The sequence below is a fragment of the Pseudorasbora parva genome, chromosome 20, assembly GCF_024679245.1.
Source record: "Pseudorasbora parva isolate DD20220531a chromosome 20, ASM2467924v1, whole genome shotgun sequence".
NCBI classification, from domain to species: Eukaryota; Metazoa; Chordata; class Actinopteri; order Cypriniformes; family Gobionidae; genus Pseudorasbora; species Pseudorasbora parva.
Genome location: NC_090191.1, coordinates 38,513,649 through 38,538,241, shown reverse-complemented (window position 1 = coordinate 38,538,241; position 24,593 = coordinate 38,513,649). Strand labels below are relative to the sequence as shown.

The 24,593-nt window shown below is 39.7% G+C and overlaps 1 protein-coding gene across 2 annotated transcripts in view; it reads right to left on the bottom strand.

Annotated features, from left to right (window-relative positions):
- Window positions 1–1,492: 1,492 nt before the first annotated feature.
- The window catches only part of creb3l2 (cAMP responsive element binding protein 3-like 2), a 28,102-nt gene continuing 5,001 nt past the window's right edge, over window positions 1,493–24,593 (bottom strand). Inside the window, exons 2-12 of one of the 2 annotated variants that reach the window (XM_067427381.1) lie at window positions 10,569–10,797; window positions 9,141–9,346; window positions 8,987–9,071; window positions 5,309–5,490; window positions 5,071–5,217; window positions 4,938–4,996; window positions 4,124–4,192; window positions 3,863–3,962; window positions 3,205–3,328; window positions 2,045–2,288; window positions 1,493–1,792 (exon numbers count right to left, since the gene is read on the bottom strand). In XM_067427381.1, coding sequence (XP_067283482.1) covers window positions 1,735–1,792; window positions 2,045–2,288; window positions 3,205–3,328; window positions 3,863–3,962; window positions 4,124–4,192; window positions 4,938–4,996; window positions 5,071–5,217; window positions 5,309–5,490; window positions 8,987–9,071; window positions 9,141–9,346; window positions 10,569–10,797 — 1,503 coding nt within the window. In that variant the 3' untranslated portion in view covers window positions 1,493–1,734. The remainder of the gene's footprint in view (window positions 1,793–2,044; window positions 2,289–3,204; window positions 3,329–3,862; window positions 3,963–4,123; window positions 4,193–4,937; window positions 4,997–5,070; window positions 5,218–5,308; window positions 5,491–8,986; window positions 9,072–9,140; window positions 9,347–10,568; window positions 10,798–24,593) is intronic. The other variant, XM_067427382.1, reaches the window with a different exon arrangement.

The window sequence follows — 24,593 nt, the reverse complement described above, 5'->3', positions numbered from 1 at the left end:
ACTTTTCCATTTCCTGAAAAGAATTTCCGCCTGACAACGACGATATCAGCACACACAACACAGCACATGATTTATGTAAAGGTTAACACAATTTTTGCTCATAAAAAGACCAAAAACCATGGCACTACAGACCTTCAGTGCTCTGTAAAGTGAGCAACATGAGTCTAACGGCAAGATATGAAACAAGAAGTCACGAGAGTCTGAAGAGAACATGCATTTTTCTTCTAATACAATTTGGCTAATGTGATTTAAGGTATGAAGAGGATCGTCTGAGCTCTCTGATGTGGAGAAGACACCTTTCTTTTGCAGAAAACCCTCAAGGACAGGGAAATTGTAGAGCAGATCCAGTCTTAATGAAAATAATTAATAGTCATGCATCAGAGGAGTCATATGATTACATAAAAACATTTCTCTAGAGATACTTTATTCCACTCAACGTCCTGGTAATACACACCGATAAATCTGGTTAATTTAATATTTTAATTTAGACATAGATAAAAGCAGCAAAATGACGGCTCAGACACATGATTTATAATGCATTTACTAAGGAAAATATTTATTTGCTTTGCAGAAAACAGGACAAAAACAAGGCAGTGATTTCAGAAAGATAATTTTAAGAGCCTGAAATTGTATCGTGACGCAAAGAAAGTGTAACATAATTAAGACTGCAGTCATATAACACTCATTACACCAAATACAGAGGAAACACACCAAGCATCTGAATGCATCACATCAGGACAAAACCATCTCCTTCAAAATACTCTTGTTTCCAGGATAAAAGGACCACAGGCATGCTAAAAAAACACAATAAATAACAGATCGATTCTAAGGGGACACAGTGCAAGGGAGTCCACCACATGCCCGGATGCAGATCGCTCAGGACTCAGGTTGTCACAACCGTTCATATCTGGGCAAGAGAACGAGCATCCTTTACTCCCAGAAGAGCGCAGACGGGGTTTGGATGGTGGCCAGCCAGAGACAAAGAGAGCCATCTGTCCTTTAAAGACCTTAAACCAAATAAAAGAGGGCAACGTCATACGAGGGACTATGGGCTGGAGAGCGTCCGTCCTTTTCATGTCATGTCCATATTGTCCCTCTTTTATTGCCCTCAATGACAAACATCTCCACTGATATCAATCACATTAATTCATATCTCTCCCAACATACTTCCTCCATATTACAATAGAGGATACTGCAAATATTTACATATTCAGACAGATCTTTTTTTTTGTTAAATGCTTTGGAAATTTGCCGTCTTCATACTGTAAACACCGCCTATTATTTGAATTCAGTTATTATTCATGAATCTTTGGATGCCTGAAGAGAACGTCATTTTGAAAATCTTCTTTGATCGCCATGCTACATGATGCATCATCGTGTGAATATGCAAAAATATGCACATTCAATATATTATTACTACACATATTCTCAGTAGCATGGGGCAAATAGGCAAAAAAGAAACAAGGAAAAATATTACAACAAAATTTCAAAGCTTATTAAAAAATATAAATGAAAATAATGCAAAACAGTGTACTTGAAGTATCAAAATTTGATATACTGCTGGAATGGAATAAAAATACATTTTTGGGTTTTTTCGTATTTATAAAAAAACAAAACAAAAAAAGGACATCTAAGTAAAACAATCCTTAAAGTATATCTATATAAATACAGAGCCTATCGCCCCGTCACTGCAGGGGAGAGGAAGAGGGGACATGGAGAAGGACCAGCCGGATCTCACGATGTCTCGTTGACGGTCCTCTCCAACTGTATGACTTTAGCGGTCTCGTTTGACCTGCCGAAATAAAACAGATGCATTACAGCCACACCAAAGATGTACACACATCTATGCACTCGTATTACTGTGAATGGGAGAAAGTGCAACATGCAATATGGTGGAAAAATAATTCAATATTTCCCCATTTAAAGAGATACACGCTGTAAATGCCTGAGAGGCCTATCTAAGATGGCCGCCGAGTGAAATATCTTGCCTTACAAGGACTTCACAGCTCATCAAATCAAGCGGCCATCAAGGGAAGTGCGTTACCTGTGAGAATGGAGGTCTATGAGAATCGCCTTTTGCGAGTGCGTTTCATTGGTGTTGAGTAAAAGTGGGAGGGGCTCCGCTTCACTCAGCTCCGCCTGTTCTTGTTTGAGCTGCTGTTCTAAGCGCCAAGCCGCCATGACATCAGCCTGTCGGTCCCATTCGGGATATTCCCCGCCCAATCCGATAAAATGGGGGTCATCCAGACCCCCGTGCTCCTGAATGCTCAGCAGGTTCCGGGACTTCACTGTGGACATGAACAAACATTTTTATGTTTCTCATCACAAATGGAGATGCATCTGAGCTGTTAAAGGCCCACTGGTCCGATACGGTTTGTGGTCTGTGCTGACTCTGATTACAATGTCTGAATTGTTCCCTATCCCATATATAGTGGGTTTTGAATGCTTATTTCTTCTTAATGCAAATTTTGTTTTGGAGCACACAAGCTTATTCATATACTAAAAGCCAAAAACATCAATTTTTGATTTCACAGGGACTTTAATACCAGATGGGAATGCTAAAGTGTCTCAGCTGAGCATTTGTGATCGGATCACCTGAGATGGATATTAATACCAAGGCTTGAAATCAAAAGAGGACATCTCTTTTATTAGTGCTAGTCTTTAGACAGTGGCGTTTTGTTCAAGCGTTGCATTAACTGAATAACATGCGTGGGAGAAACTTGATGGAGAGAGATCAGAGATCAGCGATGATGAACCGATCGTTCTGCTTTTAAAGGCATGATAATTACTGCCCCACTCAACCACTGATAATGACTCTCAGAAGCTCAAGAGTGGGGCGCAGCCGACTACAGCCTCTTAATATGGATCCGAATACAGTCATTCCTCCATTCATTAGTCAGCAAGAGACAGAGAATAATGAGCGAATTACAGGAGGGATTGCAATAGACACGAGCGGCGTGTGCATATTAGGGCTGGATCGATTTTAAACTGTTGGCTTCGGTATAATATCAGCTCTACTACTTCAGGAATAAAGATTAAAAAAATCTAAACTTTAGTCAACAAATAAATAGCTTTAAAATTATTCATATAAGATTTGCACATCACTGTAAAAAATAATTAAAATGTTCAGATGATTATTGAATTTTATTGATAATAAATAATTTAATATACTTTGCAAATTTATTTAAAGTAAATGATGCGCACCTGTAGCAGTGTATGACTCCTGTATGGAGATCTCTCTGGTCAGGCCTGTTTTGGTGATAGAGGAGCAGGGGCTCAGGCCTTGGTAGAAACTCCCCAAGAACACAGAGAAACACAGGACCACCACCTGCACAAGAACAAAAAATAAAACTTCGTTTAAATATAACAATGTTTCTGATTGCATTTGTCTTCCTCTTCTCATTCTCACACACACAGACACAGACATGTCTGGTTTCACTATCTCTGTGGGTACTCTCCATAGGCGTAATGGGTTTTATACCGTACAAAGTGTATTTTCTATCCCCCTACACTGCCCCTGCCCCTAAACCTACCAACTCAGGAAACATTCTGCATTTTTACTTTCTCAAAAAAACCTGTATGATTTATAAGCCTTTTGAAAAATTGTAATATAATGTAACAATGTAATATAAACAAGGACACACACACACACACACACACACACACACACACACACACACACACACACACACACACACACACACACACACACACACACACTCACACACACACACACACACACACACACACACACACACACACACACACACACACACATCTATAACAAGGTGCATCAGTCCACGGAGCAGAGGAACTGAGCGTCCAGCAGGGCGGTGACAGAGAAGGAGCAGGAAGCTCTCACCATGAGGCACGTGGAGGTTTGGGTGCCCGTCACCCGACAGGACCGCGGGACCTTTCCTGCCACCACCGCCTGCAGCGAGTGCAGCTGCTGCAGCAGAGACCTGAGAGATGCACATTTACATAATCAATACAAATTAGTTTGAATAAGATGTATAATTAATCACTACAAAGGAAACAATATTCAAGAATAAAGTACTAGGGAATTATTGAATTATGACCTTCAGGTGGGGTGTGTATAAATAGAAAGGTTTGAGGGTCTTACTTGTTGGTGCACTCGAGTGTTTCAACTTTCCTGCGCAACTCATTGTTCTCGCTGGAGCATGTCTCCACCCTGTGGATGGAGAGGGTATTGCAATGTCACATGAGTTTCATCAAAGTCCTTCACACTGCAGCCATTTTTGCAACATCTATGGGAAACTATTTCAGGCATCCAAGACCAAGTCCGGAATCTGCTTGCTGAATTCACAATTAAATAACATATTTTATATCATGTCTCATAAATGTTGTTTCTTATGCTAAAATAGCGTTACAAAGCATACCTTTTAGGCTGGACCAGCCAAAACACATGAGCAAGTGTCGCAAAACACTGTTTCTAAAGCAAACCGTTCTAAGGGCAGATGCAGTAATGCCATGACTTTACCAATCAGCGATTGGCTGTTTTATTTAGAAGGCGGGACTTATTCCACCATGTTGCATGTTGCACTTTCTCCCATTCATGGTAATATCAGTGCACCATCTTTTTATATCCAGTGTTTGGTTTTGTGCAGCTACTAAAAATATTTAACTTGTAAATCCATGTAGCATGAAACTAGATTTGCAACCCATTTTACTTTTCTTTTCTTTTTTTAAGAGAAAAAAACAAAAGACTGGTTTCAGAAGAGGAGCAAGATATTCTTTATACTTTTATGAATAGAACTAGGAATAATCTGCACTGATGAATCATTCACATTATGTATTTAAAATGTAAACGGAGTCCGTTTTGACTTGTGCATTGAGTTTAAGAGTCACTGAGTGACGTGAAAGCCTTGATCTTAAAACAGTTCTAAGCGTGGAAAATGTTCATTGATCAGACTTACTTTTTTTCTAAAGCATCCATGTACTCTTTCTTTTTCCTGCGGCTCTCTTGTGCTGAAATCTGACAGGGAAAAGTGTTAGTGTGTCGAAAATTAAACTCAGTACTTAGATTTGAAGTATGCATCGTCTTAGTACCTTGTTCTTGATCTTTCTACGAATCTTCTTCAACGCCTTCTCCTCGGCCTTGGACAGCGGCAGCTTGTTGGGCACCGGGTATCCTTCAGCAATGAGTGTGCGTTTCTCCTCCTCAGTGAGCAGGAGAGGACCTGAGCCCTGCAGTTTCTGTCAGAAGACACAAGAGGAGGTCACTTGACCATCTTCTTTCATAAAATCTAACACGTCTTGTGAATTAGTGAGATTTTGTGGTGCTCACATGGGGTGCCGTCAGCAGAGGAGAGTTGGAGAGGGAAGAAGGGGCTCTTGGCGCCACCTTGAGGACAGCGGGTGTCTGTGTGGGGCTGGCGGGGGCGCAGGGGTGCACAGGGCTCTGACTGCCCTCCGAGTCGCTGCCGTGAGAGCTGGGAGGAGTGGGCGGCATGTGCAGAGACTCCAGGCCTGGAGAAAAGCATCACAGATCGATTCTGAATGGTCAATCACAGCCTTCTGAGGTCAAATATTTGTAATATCCAAATTTTCTGGATAGCTGTGCCACATTTGTGTCTCTTGTATCACTCTAAAATCTCCTTCTTCTTAAATAATATAATCATTAAATAAATTATTAAATGATCAATATTTTGTCTAATGTTTTTTAGAAAGTGCAGGTGCTGGTCATATAATTAGAATATCATCAAAAAGTTGATTATTTCACTAATTCCATTCAAAAAGTGAAACGTGTATATTATATTCATTAACTCAGACAAACTGATATATTTTAAATGTTTATTTCTTTTAATTTTGATGATTATAACTGACAATTAAGGAAAATACCAAATTCAGTATCTCAGAAAATTAGAATACCATTTAAGACCAATACAAAGAAAGGATTTTTAGAAATCTTGGCCAACTGAAAAGTATGAACATGAAAAGTATGAGCATGTACAGCACTCAATACTTAGTTGGGGCTCCTTTTGCCTGAATTACTGCAGCAATGTGGCGTGGCGTGGAGTCCATCAGTCTGTGGCTCTGCTCAGGTGTTATGAGAGCCTAGGTTGATCTGATAGTGGCCTTCAGATCTTCTGCATTGTTGGGTCTGGCATATCGCATCTTCCTCTTCATGATACCCCATCGATTTTCCGTGAGGTTAAGGTCACGCGAGTTTGCTGGCCAATTTAGAACATGGTCCTTAACCAGGTACTGGTTGCTTTGGCATTGTGTGCAGGTGCCAAGTCCTGTTGGAAAAGGAAATCTGCATCTCCATAAAGTTGGATAAGCATGAAGTGCTCTAAAACGTCCTGGCATTCGGCTGCGTTGACCTTGGACCTCAGAAAACTGTGGACCAACACCAGCAGATGACATGGCACCCCAAACCATCACTGACTGTGGAAACTTTACACTGGACCTCAAGCAACGTGGATTGTGTGCCTCTCCTCTCCTCCTCCAGACTTTGGGACCCTGATTTCTAAAGGAAATGCAAAATGTACTTTCATCAGAGGATATAACTTTGGACCACTCAGCAGCAGTCCAGTCCGTTTTGTCTTTAGCCCAGACGAGGTGCTTCTGAAGCTGTATGTTGTTCAAGAGTGGCTTGACACAAGGGTTATCTGTGCGTAGTGGTTTTTGAAGCACTGACTCCAGCTGCAGTGCACTCTTTGTGAATCTCCCCCACATTTATGAATGGGTCTTGTTTCACAATCCTCTCCAGGGGAAGGTTATCCCTATTGCATGTACACTTTTTTCTACCACATCTTTTCCTTCCCTTCATCTCTCTATTAATGTTCTTGGACACAGAGCTATGTGAACAGTTAGCCTCTTTTGCAATGACCTTTTGTATCTTGCCCTCCTCGTGCAAGATGTCAATGGTCGTCTTTTGGACAACAGTCAAGTCAGCAGTCTTCCCCATGATTGTGTAGCCTACAGAACTAGACTTGGAGATCATGTAAAGGCCGTTGCAGGCGATTTGAGTTAATTAGCTGATTAGAGTGTGGCACCAGATGTCTTCAATATTGAACCTTTTCACAATATTCTAATTTTCTGAGATACTGAATTTGGGATTTTCCTTAGCTGTCAGTTATAATCATCAAAATTAAAAGAAATAAACATTTGAAATATATCAGTCTGTGTGTAATGAATGAAAATAATATACAAGTATCACTTTTTGAATGGAATTAGTGAAATAAATAAACTTTTTGATGATATTCTAATTATATGATCAGCACCTGTACGTGTAATACGTAAATTATTCAAATTAAATAATTAAAAAAAAAACACGTACACATGCAATGTCTTGTTATTTTCAAATAAATACAATTAATAAATAAACTTAAACTTTTTTTAAATTATTTCATGAGCATTTACTTATTTTACATTCTTGTTAAGCACAAATGGAATGTCTTTCCTCATAATAAATGATTACTAAATACATTATTTATATAATTAAATTATTTCACTTAAATTCTTAAAAAATGTGTAACTGTACACTTAAAAAAAAAATCAGATCTCTCCAACTTAGTGTCTCCAGTGACTATCTAAATATTTTTAATTAGCCTAATTAAATATCTATGAATTGAACCTTATCAATTGTGGCAATAGTCTGTAAACATGGGCTCAATGTCCCAAAATAACAAATGTATGGAAAAACTAAATACAAAAGTAAAATACAGAACACAGATGACATTTTATTACATCACTTTATTAAGGCAATTCTAGCACATGATATTTGTTTAAAAAAATCTTATTTTAAATAAGGAAAAAGCAACGGATACATTCAAGAAGTCTTCTGCATAACAGGATGTCTTCATGTGGTGAAGAAAACTTTCCACGGCGGCACTGCAGAGGTTAAACACCTGTGAATAAAAAGAAAAACTAACATTAATGACAAAGTTCCTCTGCATCACATGCTTTATCGTTTATATCATGGTATGTAAATATTCCCAGCTTTTAAAACTGCTTAAAGTGACTGACATGTAAAAAAATAATGGATGAATAAGAAAAAAAAGTTTGACATTAAAAGGCTTTAACATTGTTTTTGACATTAAAAGGCAATAAGCCACAAAAGAGGTTGACGCCAACTGCGATCTAACAGCACTTTGTTCGGCGGTCGCATGGCACACATATCACACGAATGAACACATCTCAGTCAATTAAACAGTATTTTAACACAGAAGTAACAAGAGATAATTATGAGGTACTCGCTATTCTACAAAATGCCTTTTAAACTGCATATCAGGTCCTAAGGCAAAACTTCAGAGAATCATTTCAGTGTTCGATACTCACCATGACATCTTGAAACTTGTGACGATGAATATTTGTATCCTCTTGGGAATGTTTGTTTCGGTCTTCAGCAGCAGCTGGTTCGTCTCCTCCCGTTCGGCTCCGGCTCGGCTCCTCCCGTGCATCCGCATTTGAATTCTCCGTTACACTTTATTTTAAGGTGTCATTGTTACAGTGTAATTATAGATTTAAGTACTGAGTACTATTTAGTAACTACATGTACTTACTATAGGGTTAGTGTAGGATTAGGGTAAGTTTTATCATTTATTGTTATGACTATGGTAAGTACATGTAATATATGTAACAAGGACACTGTGAAATAACGTGTTACCGAATTCTCCATACCGACGGTTTTCCTCAGGCGCATTTTACGTTTTTTAGATGTAGTACTTGTTCAGTCACTTCGACTTGATTGAGCAAAATTAAATATGTTCCGTGAATATACATTTTTCATTTTAAGTGTAGACCTTAAGATATGATTAGTAGAATACATATTTTTTGCATGGGGGTAATTATTTGGAAGTAATTTATTGAGCCAATACGTAATTGTCAATCTCCAAACTTTTTCAAAATATTTTTTTTTCAGGGTACATTATATCTTGTGCTTAAATGGACTTGTTACTATTAACAATGAACTTAATTTTCTGTGCAATAGCACAAAATGGCTGAAACAGTGTTTTACCTTTGGGTGAGAGGTTTAAGAACTGATCCACCTCGTGTGGCTCCAGCTTAATCTGAGGGCTGAAACTCTCACTGTCCTCCTTCACCTGCAAAAACGCACTTCGGTCAAATCACGCTCATTCAAGCACTGACTATATGGGTGTCATCATGCTCACGTTGAGGGGCTTAACCTGTGCGGCCTGAGGGAGGGTCCGAGAGAGGGTGGGGTCGCTGGTGTCAGTCACAGGCTCAGAGGCGGGACCCTCGGGGGTCAGAGCGAGGGTCAGGGTGGGCAGCAGGACGGGCGGGTCACACAGGAGAGGTTCCATCTTCAGCCCTTTATCTTCCTGCTCCATGGGCCACTCGTCATTGTCTGAATCACCTAATAAAACAGGAGTTCAATTACAGATGATTGCATTTCAAGTAACACTACGCAACTTTTGGCGTTCTAGTGGTTAATAAACAAAACGGCACGCATCTTGCGGAAGAACAGTGTAGCCTGGATTACTCTGCAGCATGCCGACCTGAATCTGACTAAAATAGTCTGAATATAAACGCTTAATATAAGGTGTACCACAGTGATTCAGGATAAGTCTTAAATACGATTTGGAAAATGGATTCCATTATATAAATTATGAGCACAAGAAAGTTACATAGCGATTTTTAAAGGGCACCTATTGTGCTGTTATTTGATTTGACCTGTGTAGTATAAGCTGTTTGAGCATGTAAGCTATCTGCAAAGTTACAAAGCACAAAGTCCACACCATCTCTCCAACAGAAAACACTCTAAATGCCTCGTTTGTAGGCCTGCCATTATTTCTGAGACTTCATTATGTTACACAATTGCACATTTGTTACACACTGGTTTTAGTTTTTTGGTTACACTTTATTTTAATGTGTCACTGTTACAGTGTAATTATAAATTTAAGTACTGAGTTATATTACTTCATTACATGTACTTACTATAGGTTTAGGGTTTGGTTTACTGTAGGGTCAGTTGCATGTTAATATGAATAATGTTTATTAATTACTAAAGAAACTATATGTAACAAGCACATTAAAATAAAGTGTTTTTTTTATTACAATTGTACTTACCCAAAAATGTAATAATGGATATGTAATATGGATTTTAGTTTTAAATAATTTAAATGTTTTCATTTAAATTAAATGTAAAGAATAATAATTAAAAAATAAAATAATAAAAAAGTTTATTTTAAACAGTCCTTTAATAATTAACCATTTTTATTTTTTAAACTATTTTATTAATAATATCTGCCTACCAGTGGTTTTGGCCCTCCCTCATTGTTTATGATAAGTGGAGTTACATTTCGGACACACGGCCCAAAGCAGTTGACCAATCAGAGCAGACTGGGCTTTTCAGAAAGTTGGGCTTTAAAGAGACATGAACTAAAACAGAGCATTTCATGGCAATGGGTGAAAAGAGGTGCTGCAGAAATGTACAGTATGAGAAAAATAATGCATTTTTTGTGCATCTTTAAAATCATATGCATTTCAACAGACCCCAAAAATAAAACTTGTAAGTGAGCATAATATGGGCATTTTAAGACTAAATTAAACTAATTTTGCATTCTGGAAAATCTTACCTGCATCACTGCCAGGTTCTCCAGGCAGATGGGAAAGGGGCGACTGCGGGCGTGAGTCTCCACACAGCGAGTAACTGTGTTCAGCCTGAATGTGTGGCGGCACTGGAGATGTAGGGGTCAGTTCCTCCTCTGTGTCCATAGCATCTCCACGCCCGGACAGGAACGGGTCGCTTAACAATTGCCCCAACAAAGCCTCTTGGGACAGATCATCTAGGAGCTCAGTGAAGTGCTGCACAGGAAGAACAGGAATTTGAGTTGAAAATAAGTGCCTGTTAAACCACAGCTTTTTAAATAGACCTTAATTGCAAGTCATAAAACATCAGCAAGTTTCTTTGAAGATCAGACCCCGTAGCCTGGAGAAACAGACTAAACATGAAAGCAAGTGCCCACAAGGTAACCCGCTCCACCAATCAGAGGGGATCACGCTTTCTCCTGTCCAATAAGATGGCTCGTTTCTTGGCATTCTTATCGGTGCATTCCAGGCCTACTTACTGCACCTCAACATTATCCCCTGCTCCTCAAACAGGTTTGGACGGGCTGAAAGCCTTCCAGACATTCATTTTATCACTTAAAATCGCTTAAAAAGCAGCACTTGTGCTAACTCGATCTATTTCCTCCATATTCTAACAGCCGCAGAACATCTCAACTTTTCTCCTCAGGGGCTGTTTGAAGGAATGTTCTGAATTCAACACATTCTGCATTTTTGACTCGCTGTGGATCACCACAACAAACAAAAAACATGTTTAATGCACTTACAATGAAACACTGGGATAAGCATTCAAATTCACAATCGTTTCAAAGGTTTAGCCACAAGACTTGCTTACAAATCGTGTCTCTGCAAAGTTACAGCAATTGAATTTGAAGCTATTCTATCACAACAGACTCGTCTCCATCTGCATAGATGAGTCAGAGTCCAGGCTGCTCATCCACAGGATGAAGAGGGTCAATGCAGCTCTGAGATGCAGACATTCAAACAACTGTTGTCTCCTTTATGTGCATCTGCTCATGTGAACAACCAGCAGGATCCATAGGACAGTCACGCATGGTGCAATATGCAAGTCTTTGGGTTCAGCCAACAAAGGCAGATTATAAGATCAAACAATGCTGCTTTGACTAGCACAAACTGATACAGCAGGATATGATGCTTGGTGCTGCTGATGACAGTAATACAGCACATAATAGACCAATATTGTCTGAAATCGCATACTTTATCGTAGGCACATTTGGTTTGAAACTTGCTTTGTGACCAACGGGTCAGGTGTGTCGCTTCGCTACCATTCACAAATCCTCTTCTGTGGCCTCATGGGATAGTAAAGTGTCCATCAAATGCACACTTAGGAATCTTGCCGTTAGTAGGTGGTCATCCGGGTATTTCGCACAGTTTTTCGAATACTACACTGTAAAAATGTTTGTTGGTTTAACTTAAAAAAGTAAGTAACCTGGTTGCCTTAAAATATTGAGTTTATTGAAATTAAAATTTTGAGTTGATACAATGAAGAAAATGTGTTAAATAAATAGAAACTCAAAATATTACTGAACCACATAAAACATTTTATAAATCATGAAAATAGCACTATTTGGCATGTTTTACTGCGTCATCAAAAATAAAACACACAATTACCCAATATGCTTACAATATCTTTAAATAATATTTTAATAAAGGTTGTCGAATATCAAAAAAAATTCATTGTATTAATTTAAATTTTTAAATTTCAATGAACTCAATTTTAAGGCAACCAGGTGACTTTTTTTTCTAAATCATTTTTTACAGCGTATGTATTCCATCATATATTCTTTTGCTGTGCTGTTTTTCACAAATTTGTAATACTGAATTGATCTTTTTGTTTTTATTATTCGGTAGCGCAAGTTTTTGAACGTTTCCGACACACATTAGAACATGTCCAAGAATGCATTACAGTTAATGGCGAACCATGAGTTTGTAACGCAGTTCTTAGTTCAGGGAATAAGGAGGCATTTTTATTTTAATCAATAAAACAAACTGAAAGTAAAAACGCATGTAGCCCCTCACGTACGACTGGTGCGCACACACACAACAAAAAGTAAATAAAACACAACATAAATCCAGGCCTGGTCCTCTCTCTTCTTTCACTGCCGTCGCTCCTCCTTTTATTCGCCTAAGCTTTCGGTGAAATATGAAACGGCTGCGGCGTGCAGGGGCCGCTCATTATCACTCCCCACCGGCCCTGTTCTCATAATCCCTCGGCCTCGTCATGCTTGCCACAGAGTCTTTTGGGCAGAATCTAGTAGTAGCTAAAATGCATACATGTATAAGTGCATAGTGCACAGTGTACTTTTCAAGGCTGCCTAGCAGATAGATCAGTTTGGCTAACACTAAATATAAACAGAACGGCCTGTCAATATTATGTCTGTTGAGGGGTCATGTTCATAGTGGGAGAAAACAAAACTGAGGCTCTGTTAAAGGGGGGAAAAGAGCTGCTGAGCTTCTTTGCAAAACCTAGCCTGATGTCTAAATATGCAACTTCCTTCTAACCCTAACTGAAAAGATGGCCATTAGTGATTATTTGTTATGCTCTTCAAAGTAATGTGCAGTAACTTTGCACATTGCACAAAAAGGGCCCCACACACAGTGTTTGTATGACTATGATAAGCATAAAAATGTGTTGTCTGCCCAAGCAAGGTGCACAGAGTTATGGAAATACATACGTTGATAGCCAGGTAGGACCTCTTATATTATCAGAATAAATTCAATGATTGGATGAGCACTTTATGGTCCTACACCTTCCACAGACTAAATACACATAACCACTTAATTTAATGATTGCAATCAGGATGTGAAAAGATATTCAGCAAGCATAACAAAAAAAAATTCTGGAACAAATCGCCAACCTTGCCTTTAAGCCCAAAGCATCCTTCAGTTTTTACGCATATGTGAAGGTCCATGTACAGTGCAAGTGACACAAATTTGGTCACCAGAATAGTACGCACTTTGTCCGATTTTTTCAGTTGTACGCGCAGGATGCATACATGCATTGAATTTTCCACAAAGTGGCAACACTGTCCCAGGCCGTTGTTTCACTGTACAAAACTAAACTAAAGAGACGGAACAACAACAGATGCCCACATTGACAAGCACTTGTGAGAGAAGATTAGTAGGTAGCCACAACTTTAGCCTAAAAGAATATAAAGGCGATTAATTGGTCATAACGACCGGAGAAAAATAGCTTAGGAACTGGAGAAACATGAAACATTCTAGAGCGCTTGTGTCGGCCGCCTGCCTCCACACACACTATCACATTAACTGTATTACATGTTCAACTTTATAGTTCATTTTTACTGTTGTTTGTGAATTTTCAGGGGTGAAATCCAGTCATTTTAATAGGAATCAACACTGGAATCTGTGCAAAGGCGAATGTTTTCCACATGCAGATTTCGCAATGGTCTTCGCCACATTCACCAACAGAAAGCTGCTTTGAAAGCCATGTTTGAGAGCCATGCTTCATACATCACACACTATTAACAACAGACAATGGGTCTGGGAAATGTAAAGGGTTTGAGGACATTGATGCCTTAAAATGCTGTCCAGGTAGGCAACTCACAAGGTTTTGGAATAGAGCATCCAGCAAACATGTAAGAGAAATGAGCTAAACAGGCAAACAGAGCAAACTAGGAAAGCGGTGGAGATGGGGATCAAAATGAAGAGAAGCCAGCGTATGGGATTAATTAAAGACTGACTCAGATCCAGAGGTTAGCCAAGTCAAAAAACAGACAAACACACACAGAGAAAAGAAAATAGCTAAATGAACACACAAATGCAAAAAGGAGAGAACAAGAGAAAGCATGCGTGTCAGGACTGACAAAGTCGTTCTGGAATGCCTTGTCCTACATTTTCCACTTTTGTTACTCAACAACAGCTCTGTCTGGACCTGGGTGAGAAAACGTCTGGATGTGAATAAGAGTTGCATGCAGGAGTTCCTACAGAGCCTGGCGCCCACCCCAAAACACATATTAAGTATGTGTTCATATAAGCAGCTCTCTGAAAATGTCTCCTTTGAACTTGCTTGAACTCCATATTTGGCAAAGAACCGCTTTTCTGGAATGTCTTCTTAGACCCAAAAATCTCTACAGCAAGCATTTCCAAGGTCAGTTAAGGTGAATGCACCATGAAGAATGAAGAAGCAACTGAATCCCATTGAGCAGCAGGTCAAGAGTGGGTGAAGTTATCAAGATGTGATATAACAAAGTTGTCATCTTCAAGATGCATTAGCAACAGTCATTTCCATTTCATTGCAAATTTGATGAATTCACGCATGGTGGTTATGACTGTACACCATCACCATATTATTATACCATTCCTCCATCGGTCATGGGCGATGTGCAATTACATCTGACACTCTTGAGTGTGTGATAAGATGATTGCTGGGTGTCGACTGCTCTCTAAGAGGAATATAAGAGACCGCTCTCTCTGAGGAGGACAGACGTGAGGTTTCCAAAGGTTCAAGGATAGAAATAATCACTTCTAAGTGCCTGTTTGGGATCAGCTCCTTCACCATATGGACTATGCACTGCATAGTGCGCAGTCTATACTTCATTTAAATACCATCACTATTAAACCTAACGCTCAAAATAAATAACCGGTTCAAGTAAAGCCAACTCAAATAACTCAAATTCACTTTGATGAGTATTTAAAGGTGTCTTTTTCTTTTGAGTTCACAAAACTGACAGTTTAATTCATCTGAATTGTTTTATTGTTTTGAGTTTTATGAACTTATTTTAATTTAGAAAAACTTAGATTTTACTGACACTGGGGTGGGATCTCTATTTTTCCAGCATGCTTTGCCATGACACTCAAAAGGGAGAGTAAATGCTAAAAATAAGTGTTATGTCCTGTTTTTTTTTTGTGCAAGACTAATGTTAATTGGGATATTTATTACTGTTTAATGTTTTGCTGTTAATTTATATGAATTTTTTTGTTACGTTTGGTTTTTAGAGGGTTTCCATCACAGTGATGAGTGGAGCATGAGCTTAGTTTGAGAAGAGTTACATGATAAATGTTTTATTATGCTGTACTCATTCATTGCTAATGCTATCAAAGCATTGTGTTACAAATTAGCAAGGTAGTATTTATTGAATTAGCTAGTTATAAGCAAGCCAAGTTTCCACTACTAAAAATATTTAAATTGAGATTACATAATTTTAAGTTACGTAGGAATTAGCTTACTCAAATTTGCAACCCAGGCTCATTGGAAATACGTGACTGCTTACATTTTTGCAACACCCGAATTATGAAGCTCCAGGTACGTTTACCTGCACTTTTTGGGTAAAACGTCCACCGGAGGCGCTAAGTGGTAATATCTTTTCTCCATTCCAGATGCACAACATGACATCATGACTTCGTGTAAACATACACGCGCCAACCTGATCTCACAGAATGAATATTTATAGCCTAATTTTATATTTTGGAGCAACTAACTCCACTCCTACCAACTCTCAACAATATAAAACACGTAACAGTAACAGGCAAATAAATGTACAGTCACATGTATTTATTGCAAAAACGGACCAAAAAACAGTATAAAAGTATTAACTCATGTTGCATTCCAAGTCTTCTGAAGTCATACGATATCTTCATGTGAAGAACAGAGTTGATCTTAATGTTTTAGTCGTTGAAATGATGATCGCGCTCCTTTGCGAACAGAACACACACGCACTCGTTCATTCATATTTCTAATTCAAATGATACACACAAGTTGAATGGCGCGATCGGTCACGAGACACACGAGAGCCAATGGCATTTTACAATCAGAGCTGACGTATTGATGGAATTGGTCACGAGACACACGACAGCCAATGCTGTCAAAGCTGACGTGACGTTTCTTCCGGTGGCAATATTTGAAATGTATTATTAATCTTTGGCGGATGGACTCGACGTTACTGATCGCTTTTGGGGATTTTCTTCACACAAATCAATCGTTTGGCCTCAGAACACTTGGGATATTTGTACTTTCTGAATAAATTATGCCTGCAGTCGTATCTGCCTGTTATTTCCTGTTTTTTATAATACACAAATGGGTAGATTTAGGAAAGGGATTGAGTTACGCGTTAAAAATGTGTCTGAATATGTGTGTTTGTCCACAAGGTAAATGGATTTATAAACATACTAAATAGTTTTTTTGAAAATGTAAAAATGCAGAATGTTTCTTGTGATGGGTAGGTTTAGGGGTGTGTGTGTGTGTGTGTGTGTGACGGGTAGGTTTAGGGGTAGGGGCAGTGTAGGGGGTAGAATGAAACGGCGTTGATAAACACGCTAAAAGGCGATTATGCGTCTTGATAGCACGCCAAAATGGAATACGAATTGGCGTGTCATATATACGCCATTTCATGAGATCAGTCTGGGAATGGAGAAAAGATATTACCACTTAGCGCCTCCAGTGGACGTTTCACCCAAAAAGTGCAGGTAAACGTACCTGGAGGTACATAATTCGGGTGTAGCAAAAATGTAGGCTGAGTCACGTATTTCCAATGAGCCTGGGTTGCAAATATTTGATGTTGAGTACAAGATAAAAATCAGCAAGTTCTGCTTACTTAAACTTCTTTACTTAAAACCTCAAGTTACCTAACAATTTTTGAGTTTCGCCAACTTATTTGGGTTTAGTGTCTAATTTAAATCGCTATTGTTTGAGACAACCCCAATAATTAACCAGTTTAAATTTTAATCACGTCTAAACTTTTGTGCACAATACACAGCATACTTATTAAATAGTATGGTAGTGTGCTGTTTGAGTAAGACACACCCTATTTCATCATTTTAAATGCCTGCATCCAGTTGGGTGTATTCTGGGAGTGAAGGCTTCTTTGTACGTAGTTTGGATGGGTGTAGCAGTACATGTGGTTTCAGTTGGGGGCAGGGTGATGCAATTTGACCATTTCTGAGTTTTTGCCCAGCTGGAGTCGAATAGTTGTTGAAGCCGCTCCTCCGGTGATGACAGAGGCGTTGGGGGTGGATTCAGACAGTGGTCCGTAATTTTTTTTTTCCTAAGGGGGTTGTGAATATGCGTTCAGGAAGAGGAAGTTTACTAGCCAACCCTTTAAGCAGCAAAACAGATGTGAGGAAAGCTGAACCTGCAGGAGACAAAGATCAGCTCGCGAGGCTGGACCTTGTCCTTTACGCACTGTTGGATCTGACTCATGATATTAGCCACTAAAAATCAATTTACTTTGGACTGAAGCGCTTCAGACTTATCTCAGGCTAAAGGAAAGTCAAAATGTCCTCTTAAACAAAACACTCAACGACGGTTGAAGGATTTCTTTGAATGCTGTTTTACAAGTAGTGATAGTCTAGGACAAAAGCATTAAACTGGTCTCCTTGTTTGACTCAAGTTCAGAGTTAACCTGTCTTACTGGACGTTTGTTCAGAGTTTACTGACTCCCTACAGATCAACTCCTGGTAAAATACATCACTAAGTGGGGTAAAGTTGCACAATGAAGTTACTTTGAGAAGAACCTGGTGTCCTTGTCTTAATCAGATCATAAATAATTAAAGTGAAAGAGTGAAATTCAAACTCCATAAATTGTTGAGAGAGGCTTAAGAATTAAAGAGAAGAGTAAAAGAGTAAGATGTAAAACAAATTGAAAGTGATACTAGCTTTCATGTTTAATACTGTAAATGTGCTTGCTTTAAAGCAATGTATTGTGTAAAATGCCATGTGAATAAATGTTACTTTTGTGGGAAAAGTTGTGTGTAGCCTATCCTAAAGTTCACATTGCAAATCTTGTTTGTGCCAAAGACAAATCCCACCAGAAGTCCATCACTTTTTCCATGATTCACTCTACCCTCTCTCTGAGTGTTTTGAATTTACTTGGCTCTTGTTCAAGCTCCTTGTGCGCAACTGTTGGGGTTGAGCGTGAAATGTGTGCCGTCGCAGCTGCGGCTTCAGTTTATATAAGGGAAGAGGCCTTGATAGAAACTGTGCTGTAAATTCACAACAAGACCAAACACAACCTGCATATTCAGGGACGTCCCGTCCTCCCTTCCCCCAGCAGAGAGCGATGCGCTGGACTGCAGCGGGTGTCTGCGACTTCTGTAACGCCAGGGGTCCGGGAAACGGCTCCTCTGTAATCAACATCTGGTCAATATTGACCAGTGCACTGGATGAAAACAATCAGTGACGGAGGATAACTAAAAATCAATCTGGATTGATTGGAAACACTTGATCAACCACTCTTAGCTCTTTTAGAGGAGGAACAGTGACTCAGACTGAAGCAGTGAAACATCCTGTATGTCCAATACACAAGTAGACACGGCGTTAACATTTTCAAAATTAATATTTTAGGTTTATATATATATATATATATATATATATATATATATATATATATATATATATATATATATATATATATATATAAGATTTACTTATAATATGAGGCACTTAATAATGTGAACTGTATGGTTTGTTTGTATCAGATTAAAAATGATTAGCTGAAGCACATTTTTATTTAGCCTGGTTAAAACCACACCATTCTCAGTAGTAACTGAGCAAATCTAAATTTGCCAGAAGTTGTCTGGGTTTTTTCCAGGCTACCTTTTATTTGTAACATATTTTATTCACTTGAATATACAAAATTGGTCTTACTACAGGGTTGGTTTATTAAATTAAATGTATTAAAATTCTATTAAACAACTGTTTAAAGTTTACGTTAATGTGGTATAGCCTATTTTATATAAAATCAAACGCAAAAAATAGAATATGTTTGAAATATATTTTCATTTATATAAGATATAAACATAATATATAAATATAATGATACATTTAAATTTTTATATATACAATATAAAAATAAGTTCCCATTATAAGTGGGTACAAAATATAAGTACAATGTATGGATATGGATATGGGTAAGGTTAGTTACAGGTGTGGTGGTGTGGGTTAAAGGGTAAAGTTAGGGACAGGTGTGGTGGTGTGGGTTAGTTTAAGGGTAAAGTTAGGGACAGGTGTGGTGGTGTGGGTCAGTTTAAGGGTAAAGTTAGGGACAGGTGTGGTGGTGTGGGTTAGTTTAAGGGTAAAGTTAGGGACAGGTCTGGTGGTGTGGGTTAGTTTAAGGGTAAAGGTAGGGACAGGTGTGGTGGTGTGGGTTAGTTTAAGGGTAAAGTTAGGGACAGGTGTGGTGGTGTGGGTTAGTTTAAGGGTAAAGTTAGGGTCAGGTGTGGTGGTCTGGGTTAGTTTAAGGGTAAAGTTAGGGACAGGTGTGGTGGTGTGGGTTAGTTTAAGGGTAAAGTTAGGGTCAGGTGTGGTGGTGTGGGTTAGTTTAAGGGTAAAGTTAGGGACAGGTGTGGTGGTGTGGGTCAGTTTAAGGGTAAAGTTAGGGACAGGTGTGGTGGTGTGGGTTAGTTTAAGGGTAAAGTTAGGGACAGGTGTGGTGGTGTGGGTTAGTTTAAGGGTAAAGTTAGGGTCAGGTGTGGTTAGGCTTGGGCGGTAATACGGTAAAATGGTATACCGCGGGATCTAAAAATAGCAACGGTATCAGTTTCAATACCGTCAAACCGTCAAAAAAAACAAAAAACAGATCAACTTACATATTGCTGATCAACAATTAATTATTAAATATTTAATACGTTGAACTAATTAAACTATTTACATATTAAATACTATTTATTTATTAAATGCCTAAATATGTGTATGCCTTGTTGTGACAGCGCGGATGAGAAAGAGAGAGAGAGAGAGGGGAAAAGACGGCGAGTGACTGAGTTATTATCGAAAAAGAACACAACTTCTGCAGTTTGGAAGTATTTTGGGTTTTGACGGTAAATACAGACGAGGCAATTTGCAAATTGTGCAACAAAAAGATGACCGCGAGAGATGGAAATACCTTGAACCTAAGGACGCATATCCGAAACCACCATCCTCACTGCTGCGTGGATGAAAAACCGAGCGCACCCTCGGACTATGCTGTAATATTGCCGAAGCCTTTTGTCACACTGCTGGCAATGTAAGCAATAAGCATGAACTCCACAAAAATCAAGTGGACATGGGACTCACAAAAAAAAAAGTCAATTGTCTGACAATTGTCTCATAACGGTAAGCATAAAACGTGCAGAGAGTTTCTCAGGGGCAGGGGCTCAAATGTAAAAAATAAAATAAAAATATAGGCCTATATTATATATATATATATATATATATATATAAGCCAAGCCAACAGTTTGTTGACGCTGTCTGAGCCTTACATCATAATGTTTTAATTATTCACGGTAATACCGTATACCGAGGTAAAATAGGGAGGAGGTTTGACGGTATCAAAATTTGGATACCGCCCAAGCCTAGGTGTGGTGGTGTGGGTTAGTTTAAGGGTAAAGTTAGGGACAGGTGTGGTGGTGTGGGTTAGTTTAAGGGTAAAGTTAGGGACAGGTGTGGTGGTGTGGGTTAGTTTAAGGGTAAAGTTAGGGTCAGGTGTGGTGGTGTGGGTTAGTTTAAGGGTAAAGTTAGGGACAGGTGTGGTGGTGTGGGTTAGTTTAAGGGTAAAGTTAGGGACAGGTGTGGTGGTGTGGGTTAGTTTAAGGGTAAAGTTAGGGACAGGTGTGGTGGTGTGGGTTAGTTTAAGGGTAAAGTTAGGGACAGGTGTGGTGGTGTGGGTTAGTTTAAGGGTAAAGTTAGGGACAGGTGTGGTGGTGTGGGTTAGTTTAAGGGTAAAGTTAGGGACAGGTGTGGTGGTGTGGGTTAGTTTAAGGGTAAAGTTAGGGACAGGTGTGGTGGTGTGGGTTAGTTTAAGGGTAAAGTTAGGGACAGGTGTGGTGGTATGGGTTAGTTTAAGGGTAAAGTTAGGGACAGGTGTGGTGGTGTGGGTTAGTTTAAGGGTAAAGTTAGGGACAGGTGTGGTGGTGTGGGTTAGTTTAAGGGTAAAGTTAGGGACAGGTCTGGTGGTATGGGTTAGTTTAAGGGTAAAGTTAGGGACAGGTCTGGTGGTATGGGTTAGTTTAAGGGTAGAGTTTGGGTCAGGTGTGGTGGTGTGGGTTAGTTTAAGGGTAAAGTTAGGGACAGGTCTGGTGGTATGGGTTAGTTTAAGGGTAAAGTTAGGGACAGGTGTGGTGGTGTGGGTTAGTTTAAGGGTAAAGTTAAGGACAGGTCTGGTGGTGTGGGTTAGTTTAAGGGTAAAGTTAGGGACGGGTGTGGTGGTGTGGGTTATTTTAAGGGTAAAGTTAGGGACAGGTCTGGTGGTATGGGTTAGTTTAAGGGTAAAGTTAGGGTCAGGTGTGGTGGTATGGGTTATTTTAAGGGTAAAGTTAGGGACGGGTGTGGTGGTGTGGGTTAGTTTAAGGGTAGAGTTTGGGTCAGGTGTGGTGGTGTGGGTTAGTTTAAGGGTAAAGTTAGGGACAGGTCTGGTGGTGTGGGTTAGTTTAAGGGTAAAGTTAGGGACAGGTGTGGTGGTGTGGGTTAGTTTAAGGGTAAAGTTAGGGACAGGTCTGGTGGTGTGGGTTAGTTTAAGAGTAAAGTTAGGGATAGGTGTGGTGGTGTGGGTTAGTTTAAGGGTAAAGTTAGGGACAGGTGTGGTGGTGTGGGTTAGTTTAAGGGTAAAGTTAGGGACATGTGTGGTGGTGTGGGTGAGTTTAAAAGTAAAGTTAGGGACAGGTGTGGTGGTGTGGGTTAGTTTAAGGGTAAAGTTAGGGACAGGTGTGGTGGTGTGGGTAAGTTTAAGGGTAAAGTTAGGGACGGGTGTGGTGGTGTGGGTTAGTTTAAGGGTAAAGTGAGGGACAGGTGTGGTGGTGTGGGTTAGTTTAAGGGTAAAGTTAGGGACAGGTCTGGTGGTGTGGGTTAGTTTAAGAGTAAAGTTAGGGATAGGTGTGGTGGTGTGGGTTAGTTTAAGGGTAAAGTTAGGGACAGGTGTGGTGGTGTGGGTTAGTTTAAGGGTAAAGTTAGGGACAGGTGTGGTGGTGTGGGTGAGTTTAAAAGTAAAGTTAGGGACAGGTGTGGTGGTGTGGGTTAGTTTAAGGGTAAAGTTAGGGACAGGTGTGGTGGTGTGGGTAAGTTTAAGGGTAAAGTTAGGGACGGGTGTGGTGGTGTGGGTTAGTTTAAGGGTAAAGTTAGGGACAGGTGTGGTGGTGTGGGTTAGTTTAAGGGTAAAGTTAGGGACAGGTCTGGTGGTGTGGGTTAGGCTAAGGGTAAAGTTAGGGACGGGTGTGGTGGTGTGGGTTAGTTTAAGGGTAAAGTTAGGGACAGGTGTGGTGGTGTGGGTTAGTTTAAGGGTAAAGTTAGGGACAGGTGTGGTGGTGTGGGTTAGTTTAAGGGTAAAGTTAGGGATAGGTGTGGTGGTATGGGTAAGTTTAAGGATAAAGTTAGGTGTAAGGAATGTGTCAAGTGTGTAATTAAAAGGGTTTTTTTAATTCGTTTTATTAAAATGTAATAAATGTAATGTAATTTTATGTGATAAAAAGTGACTGAGGGGAAAAAACACTGTGCTTGCAACGCCAAACTTGCAGCTCACTAACAAAATCAGCTGCATTGTTCTCACAGAAAATAAGAGGTTCTTCTCATGCAATGTTATACTCCCAAAGCTAATAACCTTTCCCGCATCCCAGCACCTCCATTACAACTCCCCCCACCCCACCAAAAATACATTGTTTGAATCAAAGCAAGATCGGCCTCCAAGGGACACTTAGACAGGACCGAATGAAACCATAAGATCACGATGAAGAAACTGAATGTGTAATGAGTGCGTGTGCGCTCAGAGAAGGTTTAGGCTCGAGTTGCAGCTTACACAAGCCATCCATTCAGAGAGAAAAAGCGAGAATGTGCAGCGCAGAATGATGCAACTTGCAAAAACGACCGACGCTGGGCCGCCTCAAAAACCCTGCCCTCTCTGAGAACAGTCCAAGCCTGTGTTCACCCAGCCCAGAGAGAGCAGAGAGAAGGCGGCCTGCTCATGCCGGAGGACAGAGGGTTTCTCACTACAGACCACATGCCAGCAGACTCATCCCTCCTCCCATCCCAGACTGCTCCACTAAAGCTTGAGTCATCAAAGAATACCACGTGACTCCTGAGTGACAAATGTTATCAAAATGTCAGAGAGCTCAAGACTGCAAGATCAGTCTGTCCTGACATGCTATCCACTGTCCACACACATTTTAAGCACCAGGATGCTATCAATAATCTGCCCTGCCCTAAAGCAATATATGGTCTATTTATGTGCATAAAAAATACACATTTAAAGCACACCAACACAGTGCTAGAGTTTTGCAGTTACTAAAAAGAAAGTTGCTGTTTGGATTTGAATAGGCAATGCTTAAGAGTCAATGACTGGGTAATTATTGCAGTGATTGAGCATGTTATGTTTGGCAACAGTTCTTCTAACCCTAATTGATGGAGTGTGGAGCTTTTCATTTCTAAAACAACCATGTAAGATGTTAGACACAAGTTGGCCACTGAAGCCTATCGGTCTGTTCAGGTCACACGGGATCGTCCTCCGTATTCAACTTAAAGAAAAAACGTAACTGCTGGGACGATGACGTCGGACGTAGCATTAGCGTTTTGAACTGCCAGAGGCATTACACTTTCTGTTGAATACGGAAGGCGGTCTGCCAGAAGCTAGATACTTTACTTTTAAAAGGTTTTAATTATGGATATTTTTCTTACAAACACCCAAGAGTGGCATCTTCAGAAGGCCTTTATTAATCCCCCAGAGCCGTGTGGAGCACTTGTATAATGGGCTGCCATTCACTGCCATTATAAAGCTTGGATAAGCCAGGATATTTTTTTAAAGGGGTCATGAATTAAGAAATCAACTTTCCCTTGAGCTTTTGATATATAAAAGGTCATGGTAATATAAGAATATCCTGTAAGTTTCAGAGCTGAAAACTTGTCAGTCAAAGAAAAGCTTTTATAGACACCAGGCCCAGAAAATGCTTAATTTCAGAATATGCCAACCCTTGACGTCATCGTGTGGTGAAACACCGCCTCAACATAAGATGAACAGCGCCTGATTCTGTGGCCCTGCCCACCGACTCGTGCCTGACATGACATAGACCTACATAAAGCAAAACCGGATCGATCTTCT